The sequence below is a fragment of the Mytilus trossulus genome, chromosome 6, assembly GCF_036588685.1.
Source record: "Mytilus trossulus isolate FHL-02 chromosome 6, PNRI_Mtr1.1.1.hap1, whole genome shotgun sequence".
NCBI classification, from domain to species: domain Eukaryota; kingdom Metazoa; phylum Mollusca; class Bivalvia; order Mytilida; family Mytilidae; genus Mytilus; species Mytilus trossulus.
In genome coordinates this window covers 80,214,772-80,232,457 of record NC_086378.1, presented here as the reverse complement: position 1 = coordinate 80,232,457, position 17,686 = coordinate 80,214,772, and the positions used below count along the sequence as shown (strand labels likewise).

General features: G+C 31.6%; 1 protein-coding gene and 1 long non-coding RNA gene across 2 annotated transcripts; both read right to left on the bottom strand.

The window, feature by feature from the left end:
* Window positions 1-1,325: 1,325 nt before the first annotated feature.
* LOC134721969 (uncharacterized) lies at window positions 1,326-6,652 on the bottom strand. Its single transcript, XR_010107949.1, has 2 exons — window positions 3,641-6,652; window positions 1,326-3,363 (listed from the first exon to the last, which is right to left on the bottom strand). It is a non-coding gene; the product is annotated as an uncharacterized LOC134721969 (long non-coding RNA).
* Window positions 6,653-7,984: 1,332 nt separating this feature from the next.
* LOC134721968 (beta-galactosidase-1-like protein 2) lies at window positions 7,985-16,856 on the bottom strand. The gene is made up of 5 exons (XM_063585321.1): window positions 16,758-16,856; window positions 16,241-16,328; window positions 15,465-15,582; window positions 13,535-13,651; window positions 7,985-8,700 (listed from the first exon to the last, which is right to left on the bottom strand). The coding sequence occupies exons 1-5, from the start codon at window positions 16,774-16,776 to the stop codon at window positions 8,632-8,634; spliced, it is 411 nt and encodes a 136-aa protein (XP_063441391.1). The 5' UTR covers window positions 16,777-16,856; the 3' UTR covers window positions 7,985-8,631.
* Between the last annotated feature and the right edge of the window lie 830 nt (window positions 16,857-17,686).

The window sequence follows — 17,686 nt, the reverse complement described above, 5'->3', positions numbered from 1 at the left end:
GATGCTGTAATCGAGTGGTACTCCTTGTCTGTCTGTCAAAATTGTTTTTCTTTTATTGGTTAAGTTTGATTCGGGTTGTTGGTTTTCTGTTTTGTTTATGCCAGTGCCATGTATAAATTCACTACTGTTGTACTTATGTGCTATCAACCACATTCTCCTCATACTTAAATTGAGAGGTACTTTTAAAAATCTCTGATGAAGGATTTTTTGGGCAAAATTTTATGTATTCTTCATATATTATGACTCTGCGAATTTTTTTTTAACCCTTTTATGCAGGAAAATGGTTTTTTTTTCGGTTTTCAGTCATTGAACAGTTAAATTGAAAGAGGAGCTACATGTAGATAGTATTTATAAGCAATTTATGAATGTAAAACCATTCATAAATATTCTGATTAGAGTAAATCAGGTTAATTGAAAACATAAAGTACACATTTTTCTGATACAGAATTTACTCAAAATTGTCCAAAATCTGCTCTTCGGGTCTAGGCAGAAACGAGCTTCTCTATTTCTTTGTCAATACTCACACTGAAATCCCGATGAATATGCAGTAATGCTAGCGATGATAACCTGTCATTGTTCATCGACTTTTGACTTGAACAGACTTAGTACACTGATAGATCTCCACGGTAGCACTCGTGAGATGTTATTAACCAGTGTACATGTTAGCCATCGAGCGACCTCCCAATTGAATTCGTCAAAATTACATACCAGGTCAGTTTCGTATGTCTCATGCAATGTTGAGATTTTTTCGTTTGTTATATTTCCTACAACACGAGGAAGCGATTTTCTGATAATACCAGACGCGACTCCACTCTCCAGTTCCATATCATATGGTCTATAAACGCAAAATATAAAGAGACTTTCCAATACTGTTTTGGCGTGTTTGCAGGATGAGTGGCTCTGGTAGTCCGTCGAACACATCGCCGTGGCATAATTGCAACGATATCGAAGGGTTCTGATAAATCTAATGCCGATTGGTACATCTCATTCCAAACAGATAAACCGTACTCTGTAAAGTGTGCTCCGAAACTACATGTATCAGACTGAGTATAACAAATTCAAATCTTGTAAAAGATACAAGTTACTGTCCGATTTTGTCATGCATGATCTCCAATAAAACTTCTATTTTGAAACCAAATGCCGTTATTTAATGACATTTCATCAATTAAAAAAGTGACAACATATGATCACATATGTGTTTCCTTTATAAATTTTAAATTTTGCTATATTTTTTTTTGCATGCTGAACCGATGTGCACGCAACTGCATGTTAGCGTATAGGGAGCTATGCGCCTGACAAGGTAAGTAAAAATAACAACCAGAACAACTTATAAAATCTTTAATAAAAAAACATAGGAAATGCTTAGATTTTACATCTAAATCAGTTCCTTCATTAATGATAAGCAGAATGTAACAACTTGAAAGTAACCAACATGTAAACATAACATTATTCCCTAAACACTTTTTTTTTATTAAACAGAGTGTGTTATCATTAAAAAGGGTTTAACCAGAAGGGCTCCAAGGTGGAACATAAATCTTGCAAGTGGTTTTGACTATATCTTTTTTTTGGTGAATTCAGTATGCCAGATATTTGTTGATCTCTGAGAATTCACAACATTTGTGGAATCTAACCAAATTAGATGATGTCAAGTAATGAAAGTGCATATTAATTACTGAAGATGTTTGATGATTTGCCCATTTTATTGTTCAATATTTGGATTTCATGAGATAACTTTAAATCAAAGGATAAATTAATATTTTTGATGAAAATTATAGTCTTGAAAAAGGTCAAACTTTATGAACTTTTAAATAATACTTTTCTTACATAAAATGGAGTTTAACAAGAATGTGTCCAAAGTACACGGATGTCCCACTTGCACTATCATTTTCTATGTTCAGTGGACCGTGAAATTGGGGTAAAAACTCTAATTTGGCATTAACATTAGAAAGATCCTATCAAAGGGAACACTTGTACTGAGTTTCAAGTTGATTGGTCTTCAACTTCATAAAAAAATACCTTGACCTAAACTTTAACCTGAAGCAGGAAAGACGAACCATCAGACGGATGCACAGACCAGAAAAGATAATGCCCCTCTACTTTCGTAAAATTTAACTGTTACATACAGAGATGGGGTGGTCAGCAATAATGTTCCATATATTGGTGTTTTGGGAATAATAGTATATTGTATATATAAATGTATATGGAATGTTTATCTAAATCTATTTTATCTTTGTAAATCACAACCAAATACATGTATAAAGCATAATGTCATAAACAAAATTACAATGATATGTCAAAATTGTTACCACACATAAAATGTGCAAAAAATACATTATTTTAATAAAAAAAAAAATCTTGGTAAAGCCATGTATAAAAAAATATATGTCCGATACAAAATATGTACATATAGATTCTTACATTGATACCAGTGGATTATCGGATTTATCCAATCTCGATAGTTAAATTATCAATTTTAAAGTCCGAGCCGCCTCGGTGAGGACTTTAAAATTTATAATTTAACTATCGAGATTGGATAAATCCGATAATTCACGAGTAACTATGTAAGAATCTGTTTCTCTAATGATTAGATTAGTTAACCGAAAATCCCCTTCGAGTGCCTTTCACATTGCACGAAGTTGTCAATTTCATTAACACCTGTTATCATATTTTGATTCATTCAGTTAGCTAAAAAGGTAGTGACCCTTAAAATCATCCAATGATCTTTTGAGATCACCAGCAACCACACGTTGATTAAATTTTTTTATATAATGGGTTCAGAAAGGGATAAATCTCCATAGAATTAGAGAAATATTATTATGTATTACGTGACTGCATATATAAATGTAATAAATATTTACCAAATACATTTATTTGTTTAGTTCTTTTTTTGAAATATATTTTAAGTTTATTGAGTTTTTTACATTTATAAAAATGACTGGTCACTGTAATTTTTTTTTTAGGTCTTTCTAGAAAATTTTATTTTGGATTTCTGACATGTGTTAATTTGAGTGGTTGCTTGAAAAAAAATTATGATATAGAGATTTCAATTGCATGTTTAAGTGTGACCTGAAACATAAAATTTAATGACTGCAAAGTGTATAGAAGCCAGGACTTGAAGGCATAAAACTGAGCTCTGTGCTCGGAGCACAAAAATCATTGCTCGAAACATGAAATCAAGCAATTTGATTGGTTGATTTTTGAGTCTGAGTACAAAAATCATGCTTGAAAGTTTTATGACCGTGAGGCCTGGGCTAAGCTGACCAACATGAAGGAAACTATTTCATCAAAAACAAACAAATAACATAAATGTAACAAAAACAGTATTGAGGACACTGATTTTATCAATGAGAGACAAACATTCAACTTAAGGTGGTACCTTACACTACAGGGAGATAACTCTGTAAAGTCAGCTAAACGTTTTAATTACGTTGTGTTGTTAAATGAATATTAAGCTTCTCAATGATCAAAATTGGTGTTTGTCAAATTGCTATATAACCAGTCTATTTTTTCTGACAAAACGGTTGGTTAAAAATTTTTTTTTTTTTTTTATTTATATTAAAGTCTCAAAGTAAATACTTTGACAAAATTTTATGAAAATTAAACGAGCCAAATTAATTTTAGTGAAAGTGTTGGGTACCACCTTAAATGATTATGAGCTTCAATGTCAACAGTTACATGTATAAACAATTGATGTAAATTCAGAAACTATTAATTATTGGGTGCTTTTAAGATTGCAAATAATTACGGATGGAAAAAAATTGTGAGTTTAATTATTGCAATTACAAAATAATCTGCATAAAGATCAACGGTTCAGTTATAAAAAAAACACTCCCAATAATTTCTGAATTTACAGTAACATGTATCCTAACTTACTGTTTAAGAATCTACAGAACTATGTTATTCTATTGTTTTACATCCAAGTGAAAATAATGTGAAATCTGAAGTTAAATTTCCATGTTCAGATCAATGTTTACCAATTACAATGTATGGTGCATGTTTTTCAAATATTACCCAGAAATTGGCTAGAATGCATAAGATTCTGATACAGTGAATAAGATAAAAATATTATGATGCACTAATCCTGCTAGCAGGTCACTAAAGCAACATTTTAAAATGATTATATTTACAATGCTCAAAACAGTGTAAATTGAATATTGCATACAATAAGTTAGTCCAAATAATTATGACGTCTTGAAAGGCTATTATAATTTTTTTATTTGACGCCTTACATTGACGTCATAACGCCAAACACATATGTTCAGTTGGACTTTGAGAGGGAATTTACTGCTTTATCAAAACGTTTAGCTGATTTCTCCTAAAGATGCTTCATTTTAGGTGTATAAAATATATTTTTGAACCAAACTCGGTACATTTTCACTGACCTGAAATTAGTTAATTTTTCAAGAAAACGGTTGTTGGGAAATTCATGTAAACTATATTATTGATAAAGCTACGCCTCGCTTAAATCTTATGAGGAGTTTAAAGTTTAAGCTATCGCATAATAATCTACAAGTTATATATATCAGCTTCATCAGGCCCATTCTCGAATATGCAGATACTGTGTGGGATAACATACCAATTTACTTAAAGGACAAGCTAGAGAGCATTCAAATAGAAGCGGCTTGTATAGTCACAGGTGCCACTAAGCTTTGCTCTAAATCTAATCTTTATAAGGATACTGGTTGGGTGTCTCTGAGTGAAAGAAGATCCAGACATAAAATTATTAAATTTCACGAAATGTTTCACGATCAAGCTCCTAATTATCTTTGTAGTCTCGTACCTCAACAACTATATCAGGTCTATAACTATAATACTAGAAGTGCATTTAATGTTCAAAATATGAACTGTAGAACTACTTTTTATCAAAATTCTTTCCTACCATCTGTAATTCGTGATTGGAACAGGCTTCCACAAGATGTTAGATGTAATCCTTCAAAATTTACACTTAAAAATTATATAAATCGTGATACTAAGAAAGTCCCCACGTATTATAATGCTGGTTGTAGAAAAGGCCAAATACTTCACGCCAGACTCTGGTTGAACTGCAGTGGTTTAAATGAACACCTTTTCCAGAAAAATATTGTTCTTTCCAGTCTCTGTATATGTGGGCAAGTTGAGAGCAGCAAACACTATTTTCTAGAATGTCACAATTATCGACTCATCAGAACACAAACCATTTCTACACTACCAATATATAATATACAAACATTATTATCATGTAGTGAACTTATCAGTGATGAGGAAAACGAAAATATTTTTAAAGTTGTACAAAGATTTATTTTAGAAACAGGGAGATTTGGTCCGTAACAATTGTTTTTATGTCGATGTCGATTAAGATTTTGAAACTTTATTTGATGTAACCTTATTTTCGAAACATTAACATATTTCTCAGTTACATGCACTATAATTATTTAAATACGAGTTGATCACATTTTTCGATCAAACTGACTTCTGAGCAACAGGCAAACCACAGAATAAACATGTTAGCTAAGAATTGAAAATTACGTTATACGAGTTTCTAATACTATGTTCCTAATTTTGTCATTTTTTTTAAAAGGGAGACCGATTTATATAAGTTTTTCTTGTTTCCGAATCCCTGTATTTCATATTGTATAATTATATTTTGTGCACTTCTTGAAATAAAATATTGTTTAAACTAAACACATAAAAGGTAAGAATTTTAATATATGCATTTTATTTAAGCCTTCAATGAAAATTTGATGGTTAAATTGGGTCTCAAAGTTGAGAGCAAAATATGCTCTCAAAGTCCATCCAAAATGGCGGCTTCAGCATTATGACGTTGATGTAAGGCGTCAAAGAAAAAAATTATAATAGCCTTTCAAGACGTCATAATTATTTGGACTAACAATAAGTGGTCTTTTGATAGAAAAAATATGAAATTATGCATGGTAGATTTCATCTAATGAAAAATTGCAATTATAGCTTAATGTGACTTGGCGGATATATGATGTATATGACATTGACCTAACAACCATATGATGCACACAAAAAAAGAGAGATTTTTTTAGACATTAGAAACAACTATTATGTATACAGTTTAGTATATCTTAACAATAGTAATGATAAATGAAAAAAATAATAGCATCATTTATGAAAGCGAATATAAAAAAAATCAATTTTATATATATGGCACAAAAATGCATAGTCAAATACATTCATTTTTTAATTTGCGCTGGAAAAAGGAAAGACTCCAAACCTTTTTTTTCAAATTTGCTGTATGTCTTGGTGTGTATAAATTCTAGTATAATAAAATCTGTATAATTTCTAGCTTATAAGTAAGTTTCTCCTCTGTTAAATAATAATTTTTAAAAATATCTGTCCAGTTCTCAAACTATTATTTATCAACAAAAATGTCAAGTCTCTTCCAAATAAGCTTATAAAGATTCTATGAAATATATAAAAAAAAAAATAACAAAAAGAAGACCCTTATCTATGCCAAACTTTTGACAAAAATAGATATTTGTAATTTGTAATCAATAAGCATATATATAAATCCTTGCTTACACTAAATTCAGAAATTATTGTGCTGTTTTTATTTTTGTGAAAAATGCGACAGAGTTGTAAACACAATAATTTAAACTCACATTTTGAAATATTTTATATGAATTAAACAGGATTTTTTTCAAAATCATAAAAAATGCTTGCAATAATTTCTGAATTTACAGTTATAAATATATAATATCAAGCAAATATATAACACATTTGCAACCCTCAAATAAAAACCTTTACAATTGGTATCAAATAAGCAGGTAACATTCTTTATATTAGGCATGTATGTAAAAAAAATCCATCCTGTGATCCAGTATTTATCAGTGTAGGCATAGTATATCTTTTTGATAAGTCCTCTAGAGAGTTATATTTAGAGAGCAAAAATTTATAGCGAACCAAATGAAAGTTTTCCACAGAGTCGTCTGCTCTTGACCAAGGTATTTATGGTGACTTGAGAAACACCGGTATCACTCAGATTACATTTCTACCTTGACAGGCAAGTTTGTATTTAGCCTATAAAGTACTTATTTAGCCTTGAGAATTGAAAGGTCAGTTTATCCCATTCATACAATAGAAGTTGATAAATTTGGCTTCATGCCATTTACCTTGTCCAAAATTAATTGTTATTGTGATATTGTTAAAGTACAAAAGAACCCTATATTCTGACCAAAACTTAAACTTTGTGCATCTTGATTTACTTGTTCAGAATATGTTAAAGTTGAATTTTAGGGTTATTTTAGGCCTTTTAATTGCATATTCCTTTATATGGTAGTTTTTTTCTGATATAAAAAAAAACTATCTGCTTGATTTTATAGAAATAGACTATGCTTGCAGGTTATCTATTACACTGTCTTGTATTTTGTTTACACCAAATCTGACAGATTATTATTTAGTTGCAAAATATTTTAAATGAGAATTTTGATTAAATAAATACAACATCACATGCAGTTTTATAATTACTTATTTGTACATGTATTTCCATCATTGACAGTTCAATTTTTTGTTCCGGTAAATTAATCAATGAATGATTGATTTATCTTGCAAGAAATTTAAAGGTCCCAGTGAATAAACTACACAGAGAACAATACCTGTTGTATATGTTAGATGAGACAATAGAACTGCCAAACGTTTAAATGGACAGGTAACTTGCAGGTGAATCTATGGAAAACTATGATAGGTTTCGCAATAATATGAAGCATGAAATTGTTGTTGGTGAATAAATTCAACCTCATTGTTGAAAAGTAAAAAAAAATGGTACTTTACTGCTTTATAATACATAAAATAAAACATTTGCTAAGCTAATACTTTAACCTGACAACCCCCCACCCCAAAAAAAAAAATAAAAAAAAATAAAAGCATTGACAAAAAATACCAAAATGAGAATTTTCTCTAACATTTATAAATCAATGCAGGGGGGATACTTAGTAAGTTGTTACAGCAAATATGCAATAAATATATTGTTACGTTAAAAAAAAAAATCAATGCAGGTTATAGAAAAATTTGAAAATAGATTGACAAAAAGTTGGCAAGAAAGAGATTGATGAGAATAATAAGATTCCACAAATACAAATAAAAAATGGTAAAGTAATAAAAAAAACCAGGAAAATATATATAAAAAAAATATTAGAAGGTTACAGGTTTCAAATATCAATTAGAAAAAGCTTTGGCAGTGAGGTATTTTTTTTAAATTCTGTTTTCTACAATATAATATTTGACAAAAAAAATCCAAATTTTGTCCAATATTAAAGTGTTATTTTCTAAACAGCAATTAGCTATACTGTTACCAAACTATTTGTTTGACAATGACAACATGTCATCTTAGAATTTGAAATATTTATTATTTTTCATTATTGTTATGAATTACAAGGAAACTTGTTGAGCATTGAATCAAATAGTGTTCTAAAATATGTGCTAAAAAAAAGTTTTTATTTTGAAAATATTCTTTTCTAATGTAGGGTCCTTTTTCTGGTTTCAGGTACATAGACAATTAGCACTTTTTAGAAACAACACAGCAGTAAGTAGTACTTTGAAAATTACAAAGGTCTTCTTGAATCTTGTTCCCTTCAATCATTCCTGGTCTTAAGTCTTTCTCCTGAGTCTCTCTATCCATACAACAAAATTTTAGGTCAGCAATGGATGGTCAAGAAAACTTACATATTTTCCTATTTTTTCTTCTTCAAACACAATGATCTGAAAATACATAAACATGTAATCAGTCTATTGTAAATTGTCTAAAGAGAAGCGAAATTTCCTACATTGAAATATAAGAATATTAGGTACAATCTTGTCTAATTTTCTGAAAACAGTGATAAAAGAAAACTGAATATGAATGGTAAGTGAGGTGGCTTATCCTGTACTAATACGGAACTTTGTGAGTGTTCAACATTTCATACTGTATACTGGAGAGTTTGGTGTCATGCAATTTTAGTAATCTGTATGGAAGATCAAAATTTGCAATGTTCTAATATCATGTTTTTAGGCAGTTAAGCTGCCTTATGCGAGGACCCTGGATTTGTGTGCTACCCAATAAATGCTGAAATACGTGCCATTGTTATCATCTAGCTGGCTACTATATTATTTATAACTTATTAGACAGTTTTTTCATACTTTTCATTCTGGATTACAAAAAATATGACCAGAAAAACCTTAAATGATCGTCAATTTTCCCAAAAGTTTTGAAGTTGCACATAGGAAGTAGAGCTCATTAGGAATCCTTATGTAGTTTATTATCCCCTGCGCTTTTGGCTAAGATGTCAAAGAACAAATGTATGAAATATTTAATCGCAGAAAATCTCTAAAGACAAGTAGTAAAGATTTCCCAAATTGCAAAAGTCGTAGGAATATTGTTTGTCGTCAATACGTAGTAAAGATTTCCCAAATTGCAAAAGTCGTAGGAATATTGTTTGTCGTCAATACGTAGTCAACTTATCACGCTGTTGGCGGCAATTTTGAATTAGAAGAGGAAATTTTCGTATCTTTTCAATTTGGATGCAGGGGTTCAAATAAGCAGTGGTTCGAGGTCTGCGACCTTCCACTTTTGCAGTCTGTTTTTCTACTTGGTTACTAGCTACGCCCGACATGCCCGACGGACCTTGAAAGAAAATAAAAAAATAACTTTGCAAATTTTTTTACCAAAGTTTCCTTATAAACGATCTCCAACTTATTTTCATCATTACTATTTATGACAGCAATGTGTCATTTTGGTCTTTTGTGGATAGTTGTCTCATTGGCAATCATACCACATCTTCTTTTTCATATGCTCAATTTGTTTCGGCAACCGCTAGCCGATAAATAATGTTTAAATCCGAGCAAAATCGTATCTCACTATCTGTCAAAAACAACATTGAAAACAAAATGGCTGCTGCGAGAAGACAATACAATATCGGATCCAATTACGTAAGCGGTAATCCCGGGTTTTGGGTATCAAATAAAAAAAATCCAGACAGGTGACAAAATACATCGATGCATGGTAAATAAATATAAACACTAGAATTGAAAACCAAAAGATATATATGTAAAAGAAAGAAAAAGCAGAAAATATTTCGTACACCAATTTTAATGTCAAAATCTGATACAATGTGACAGCTGGGAACAGTTTATCTAACAATATATATGTTCCTGGAAACAGTATAAATTTTCTTTATCAGTGATAAATGTTGGTAATGCATTTTAAATGCTTTTCAAGTTAAACATATTACTGCAATTTCAAGGGGTATTTTTTCTTCTCAATTTTGATAATCAGTTAAAATAGCTGGAAGTTTCTTACATTAAAAAAAAAAGATGTGCGCCAATGTATTGTATTGTTACTGGCGGTGGTATGATTGCCAATGAGACAACTATCCACAAGAGACCAAAATGACCAAAACTTGGTAAAGGTCAAGATCTCCGCCCCTAAACCATATGTATTCATGTATGGGACAATATAACAAATCATATGAAATATAGGTGGTGTTTGTGGGGCCTCTCTACCCCTTTCTGTTTGAGAATTTATAACGGTCGAGATCCACAATCTTAAACAATACTAGAACACACCCGCGAAATCGCGGGCATATATAGCCTGTGAACTGTTGTAGGAAGATTTTTTGTAGAATATATTATGTATGGAGAATTTCATAAAAGGTATTTAAAGCTCTCCCCCTTTTTCCCAAGTCCGATATTTGTTTCCTTTTTGTTAAATTCAATTACTTTCGTGTGTCTGGCCTCAGACCACAATTATTCTTCTCCTTTGCTACAATGCTTCTTTTGGTAAAAGTCAAATCAAATAAATAATTGCACCGTTTCAAACATGAATTAAATATAACTGCTGATATATAGACCATTATTAGTGTAATAAAATATGCTTCTAGGACAATTCTATCAGTGCTTTTTCTTATGAGAGCCTTATTAACATGCCAATGGTAGGATATGAATTATGTATAAATCACTAAGACCGACTAAAGCTTATTTGAGGGGTGGTCTGAGGGGTTCTGATCCCGAAATCGAAAAATATTTTCCCGGATCCTGTAAGGATCAATCCCCAATCCCAAGCTTAAAAACCCGATCCCGACGCCTCAAAAAAGGTCCTACCTGCCTCTCATCTCTACCTTACTTTCATTTTTGCCAAATCACTATTTTCCCCTTTCAATAATAAATTTGTATGTTCTATTTGTGGGCATAATGTTTTCTAGTCTAAGATTCCGTGCGTTCGGTCGTCTGTCCGTCCGTCCGTCTATACCGCTTCAGGTTAAAGTTTTTGGTCGAGGTAGTTTTAGATAAAGTTGAGCATTTTTTACTTATTTTAATTTATCTATGCAAGTGGTATGACCTCTTAAATAGTAAACATTCAACGAAACGGAAGAGAGAATACAGAGAGTCTCTATATACTAAAGTAGTATAATCGTAGTTTACATGTAGATAGACGCGAGAAGTAATTGTCCTCTCTAAGGAGGTATAATAGTTGGGATTCTTGCGATTTAAACACCATGCTAACGCTCTAAATGGCTTTTATCCATCATACGATTGGTTGTACTTGTGTCACATGTTTTACTTATTTTAATATATATATGCAACTGGTATGACCTCTTAAATAATAAACATTCACAGAAAACAGAAGAGAGAATACAGAGAGTCTCTATATATTAAAGTAGTACAATCGTAGTTTACATGTAGATAGACGCGAACAATAATTGTCCTCTATAAGGAGGTATAATAGTTGGGGTTCTTGCGATCTAAACACCATGATATGGAGAACGCTCTGATTGGCTTATTTATTTTTTCATTTTTATTATCTATCATACGATTGGTTGTGTTTCAAACCGGAAGTCTTGTCTATGACTGAAAGTCAGTCCGATGACGGAATCATATCCGGACTCCTTTTTTGTCGTTTTTCTCCCAAAATAACTAAATCTGAATAATCATAAGAATGGATGACAAATGCAGCAATGCATGTTACCCATATGACATAGAGACATGATGATTGATTTACTGTGGAAGAAAGAGAAGCAACACCCAAAATGAGGTCTTCTCGTTTAATAGTATATATTTAGGTATGGGACAATATTACAAATCAAATGAATTATAAGGGGTCCCTATAATCACTGTACACCCTCCTGTTTGAAAACTTGGAAAAATTAGAGCTCACCACCCCTTAACCATATATACTCATGTATAAGGGGAAGTCCCTGCAGACACCCCATCCCTCCTGATTGAGATATTGGAAACAGTCGAGATCCCCACCTTTAAATTAAACCATATATATTCATGTATGAGAACTAATCAAATGAAATATAGGGAGAGTCCTTAGGGTCACCCTACCCACTCCTGTTTGATAACTTAGAAACAGATAAGATCCCCACCCCTCAACCATATATATTCATGTATTGGACAATATAACAAATCAAAGGAAATATAGGGGAAGTCACTGGGGTCCCCCACCCCCTCCTGTTTGAAAACTTGATAACGGTCGAGATCCCCACTCATAAACCATATATATTTAGGTATGGGACAATATAAAAAATCAAATGAAAATTAGGGGTAGTCCCTAGGGTCACCCAACACCCTCTTGTGTGTGTTTTGAGAACTTGTAAAAGATTGAGATACCAACGCCTAAACCATATTCATTCCTGTTTGTCATTTCAAAAAGATTGAATGACATACAAGATCAATCTCATAGGCGACACATATGCATATCTTTTTGCTAGACCCTAACACCTGTCATTTTATTCCAAACTTAGACATTATGGACTTGGCGTGAAGGTGGGAGTCATTTACATTTACTATGGACAGGTCAGTCAGACCTCACCATTGATCCCTGTAGTAGTAAACATTTGTCTGATTTGTGTCTCATAACTTTTGTACTGTACAACACAAACTCAATTTTCTTTCAAGGGAAGCAAGTCCCTTCATATTTTTACAAGCTCATACTAAAGTCAACTTGAACTGCTAACAGTCAACTAATACCAACAATTACGATCAACTAGAAGAACTGCAATCATTGTAAATATGTACCACTGCTGACTCATGAAAGACTCATGACCATTTGTGATCATGTGCGTTGCTATTGAAAACCTTGATAAAATATGAATTATTTGCCTTAATGATTAATTCAGTAAATGAACATAAATGTACAATTATATATGAATGTTTAATGTTTGTTCTTTTAAATCTTTAAAAAAAAGTTGAAGCAACATTGCCACAGTTTTCAGAATTATGTTTGCCTTGGTTTTTGGTTAACTGCCTACAGTGCTTACAGTGCTTTGATTTTAAATTAGGTGTGCCAACTGATCAACTTAAAAATTATTTCATGCATTTTGAGAGAAAGGCTAACACAAAACTAAACAAAAGGCCTTTTATTTCAGTTTTTAACTTGCTCTAGAGTGTTATTGTTAAACCAATAAATGTTGAACTTTAAAAGTACATTGCACTACATTTCTTCCATGGTTGAGTCAACTATATCTGCTGCTTCTCCAAAAAGCATGCATCGTTTTTAAAATATGACAAAATGACAACAATGGTTTAAGTTATGTGTTTTTAAAAGAATATTTACCGAGTTATATCCTGCCTTTAAGTAAGGTGCTGGTACAAACAACGTTTTCTGTGGTCCAATGCTCCAGTATCTTCCTAAATGATGTTCATTAACAAATACTATTCCTTTACCCCAGCCCTGCAATAATCAAAATATCTCTTCATCAACAAATATTTTATTTTATAAAGAATTTAAATACAATGTAGAAAAAAATAAAATAAGTTCAAGTATTTTATACCAATTCATGAGTAACATTATGGGTGCCACATGTGGAGCAAGATCTGCTTACCTTTCATTAACACCTGAGATTGCCCCTGGTTTTAATCAGGTTTATGTTGATCAATCTTTAGTTTTCTATGCTTTGTTTTGTTTATTTTATTTTATCCTGCAATTAGGTGTTCTACTATACAGATACAGCCCTACAGATATCGCTATGCTGTATCTGTATACTATACAGATATTGCTTTAAAGCTATGCCCAATGCTGGACTGAGTATTGTATGAACCTGTGTGACCTCAGTCAGAATGTGTATTGCAGTCGCATTCGAATGACCAATGACGTATCAATTGCGAATTGACGTTTACTTTTATATGTTCTGTTTGTTTTCAAACATTTCTTTAGAGCAATTACAATCACACCAATTTTCTGATAACATACACACATGAACAGCAGTCTTTACTACGATGACAACTGTCGATTTCAAACTTGAATGTGTATGATTGTGTAACAAAAACAACCATGTCAATTTCAGAATGCATGTTTAGTGAATGTTGAGTCTGAAGCGTAGGACAATTCGTACTCTCCTGTTTCAAATTGGACATTGTTTTGTTATTTGTTTTTGGTAGCACTCCACAGTTAGGTGTGTAGTTTCGCATTTTGGCCCCTGTGGATTTTTTATATATGAGAGCTAGTGTGCAATAAAATTCATTTTTGGATAGCTGAGTATTGAAATAGCCTTTGTATTGGGTTTATATGAACATCAAGGTTATGTAATGTATGTAATATAGGCTGTTTTCTGTATGACAGTCCGTATTTGCATGTCCATACCATACATTGGTCCGGCAATTATTGTAATGTTTTTTCCAACTTTTTATGGCATGAACTTTGTGATTGGATTTTACGAAAAAATGAGGCGAAAGACACCCATTTTTTATTTGATCATTAGGAAGATTTAAGGAAACAGTTTCTAAAAAGGTATCACTCAAAGGCATTGAAATTCTAGTTTGATCCAAATTTTGGGGGGATATATGACATGTTCACCCCCCTTTTTGCAATATTTTATGGTAAATAAATGCTGAATGTTGCCATGGATACACATAAAAGGAATTAATTTTCACCCTTTTAACTTTTGAAAATTGAATCTATGGAAGATACTGATTACATACATATGCACATGTACAACACAAACAGTTAGGTTAATGTATTAGAAATCCAGGAATAGGAGATGATAAAACATTTTGGGGCTCATTTTTAATTTTATTTTCTAACTGTGGAGTGCTACCTTTACTGTTGAATTAGTTGTTATGTTAAAATAGATAAATATTCACCTTGAGTGATGTGTTATTGTTGACCATTCGAGATTCTGTTTTTGCAAACCCGTCTTCAGCTGAATGTGTGATTACTTTATCGTATTACTACATGGGCCTCAAGGGATTTCAAATCGAAAATAAATGTAAAACATGTATTTTGTGTCTTTCAAAACACAAATAATATACAGAATTAATTGCAGGATAAAGACAATAACTGTTTAGTTATAGGGGTAAAAAGTGTCTCGCTAAAATCTTGCATACACCTTGTTTCCTAGCCTCATACAAATACAGCTGATATCTAAAGACACTAAACAGTTATTGTCTTTAAAATGTCTGAAATCCTATTTTTCGTTATAAAAAATAATAAAAATATAATATAAGATATATTCTATTATAAAATGAAAAATGAAAAAGCATCCTACCTCCATTTGAAGAAATGTGTCCTTAGGTACAGGTCCCTCTATCTTTAAATTGGTTCTGAGCAAGCATGGTGGTTTAGTTAATGATGATATTGGAAAATATTTATCGTTTGTATATATTCTGTAAGAAAAAAACCCAGATTGTAGACACTTTCATAGTAACAAATAACAAGAAAAGCATTCATTGTCATATTATTTAAGAATACCTCTACATTTAAATCAAACTATTAAAAGGAAAAAAAATGGACATATAAAATCAATTATAGGGTGTTTGGTATGAGAGTTCCAAGAGAATATTAAATAATGGAAATTTCATATCTCACTCTCTAAATGAATCTGAGCTGAATAAGGTTCTGTATAAACTATTAAATTAAAGTATAAAATTATTTGCATCATTTTAGTCTCTCCTTTTCAAGTTATCTGGTTAAGAGCCTTTATACCATTATTACTAATATCATAAGGTCATAAGGTAGTAATTGACATGCAGAACAAATTAGTTTTCATAATGCTAAGAATAATTTATTCTGCATAGTGCAGATATTTCATCAAGAACTTATAAAATGATAGTGGTGATTTTAAAGAATGCCTTCACAAGTGCAAAATTCAAAAATTTTATAGCTTTAATTAAGATACTGTTTCTTATTATGAGTATGTATCTTCCATGCACTGTCCTGATCATGTCATACAAACCCTTTTTTAGCATTGTACCATTTGTTTAGTAAACTTATAAAATTCCTGTCAAATGTCAATGGATATTGTCCATTCTCCACTGGACTTACTTCTGTATAAAATTCCTATTGAATGTCAATGGATAGACAGTCCAATTCTCTACTAGTTTACCATCTAGTAATATCTCTCCAGTTATACCTGTATAATTGAATTTAAAATTTGAACTTCAGTTGAGAATTCAAAAATATAATTAAAGTGATGATTTCCAAAAATGTCTGAACTAAAACCATTTTTTCCCCTTTAAAATTCTAAAATTGATAGACCCTTACAATAAATAAGGGTGCCCTTTTCAATGAAAAAAAATCATGTCAAAGCATGATATTTTATTTTCCGCGTTGAGCCTTTTATGACTCCAAAGATTACAATTTAATGGGTGAATAAGGAACTGAAAAATGTCTGAAAGACTTCATAAAAAATGTGTACTGCTTAATTTGTATTATAATTCCAACCTGAACCAACACTCACATTTTTTGTTCAGAGAAAACTTCAATTAAAAAATTGTCAAAACTTTTTCATTTTGTCATATTGAATTATGTTATGGACAGTTATTAAGGTAAACATGTATACCTTTCCTTTCTTTGTTCATCACTTTAGATCCTTTGTTAGCATAGTTAGCTCGTCCTAAGTTTTCCACAATGACGTCCAATGTATGGTTACCCTATTGAGTATAATATAACATTAGGTTTGTAAGTGTCCTAAGTTTTCAACAATGACGTCCAATGTATGGTTACCCTATTGAGTATAATATAACATTAGGTTTGTAAGTGTCCCAAGTTTTCCACAATGACGTCCAGTGTATGGTTACCCTAATGAGTATAATATAACATTAGGTTTGTAAGTGTCCTAAGTTTTCAACAATGATGTCCAGTGTATGGTTACCCTATTGAGTATAATGTAACATTAGGTTTGTAAGTGTCCCAAGTTTTCCACAATGATGTCCAGTGTATGGTTACCCTATTGAGTATAATATAACATTAGGTTTGTAAGTGTCCCAAGTTTTCCACAATGATGTCCAGTGTATGGTTACCCTATTGAGTATAATATAACATTAGGTTTGTAAGTGTCCCAAGTTTTCCACAATGACGTCCAATGTATGGTTACCCTATTGAGTATAATATAACATTAGGTTTGTAAGTGTCCCAAGTTTTCCACAATGACGTCCAATGTATGGTTACCCTATTGAGTATAATATAACATTAGGTTTGTAAGTGTCATGACGTCCAATGTATGGTTACCCTATTGAGTATAATATAACATTAGGTTTGTAAGTGTCCCAAGTTTTCCACAATGACGTCCAATGTATGGTTACCCTATTGAGTATAATATAACATTAGGTTTGTAAGTGTCCCAAGTTTTCCACAATGACGTCCAGTGTATGGTTACCCTATTGAGTATAATATAACATTAGGTTTGTAAGTGTCCTAAGTTTTCCACAATGATGTCCAGTGTATGGTTACCCTATTGAGTATAATATAACATTAGGTTTGTAAGTGTCC

Coding starts and splice junctions, on each gene's coding strand:
- LOC134721968 (XM_063585321.1), bottom strand. Junction 15,583..16,240: donor AATAGGAATTTTATACAGAA/GTAAGTCCAGTG, acceptor TTTTTCTTACAG/AATATATACAAACGATAAAT. Junction 13,652..15,464: donor ACACATTTCTTCAAATGGAG/GTAGGATGCTTT, acceptor TGATTATTGCAG/GGCTGGGGTAAAGGAATAGT.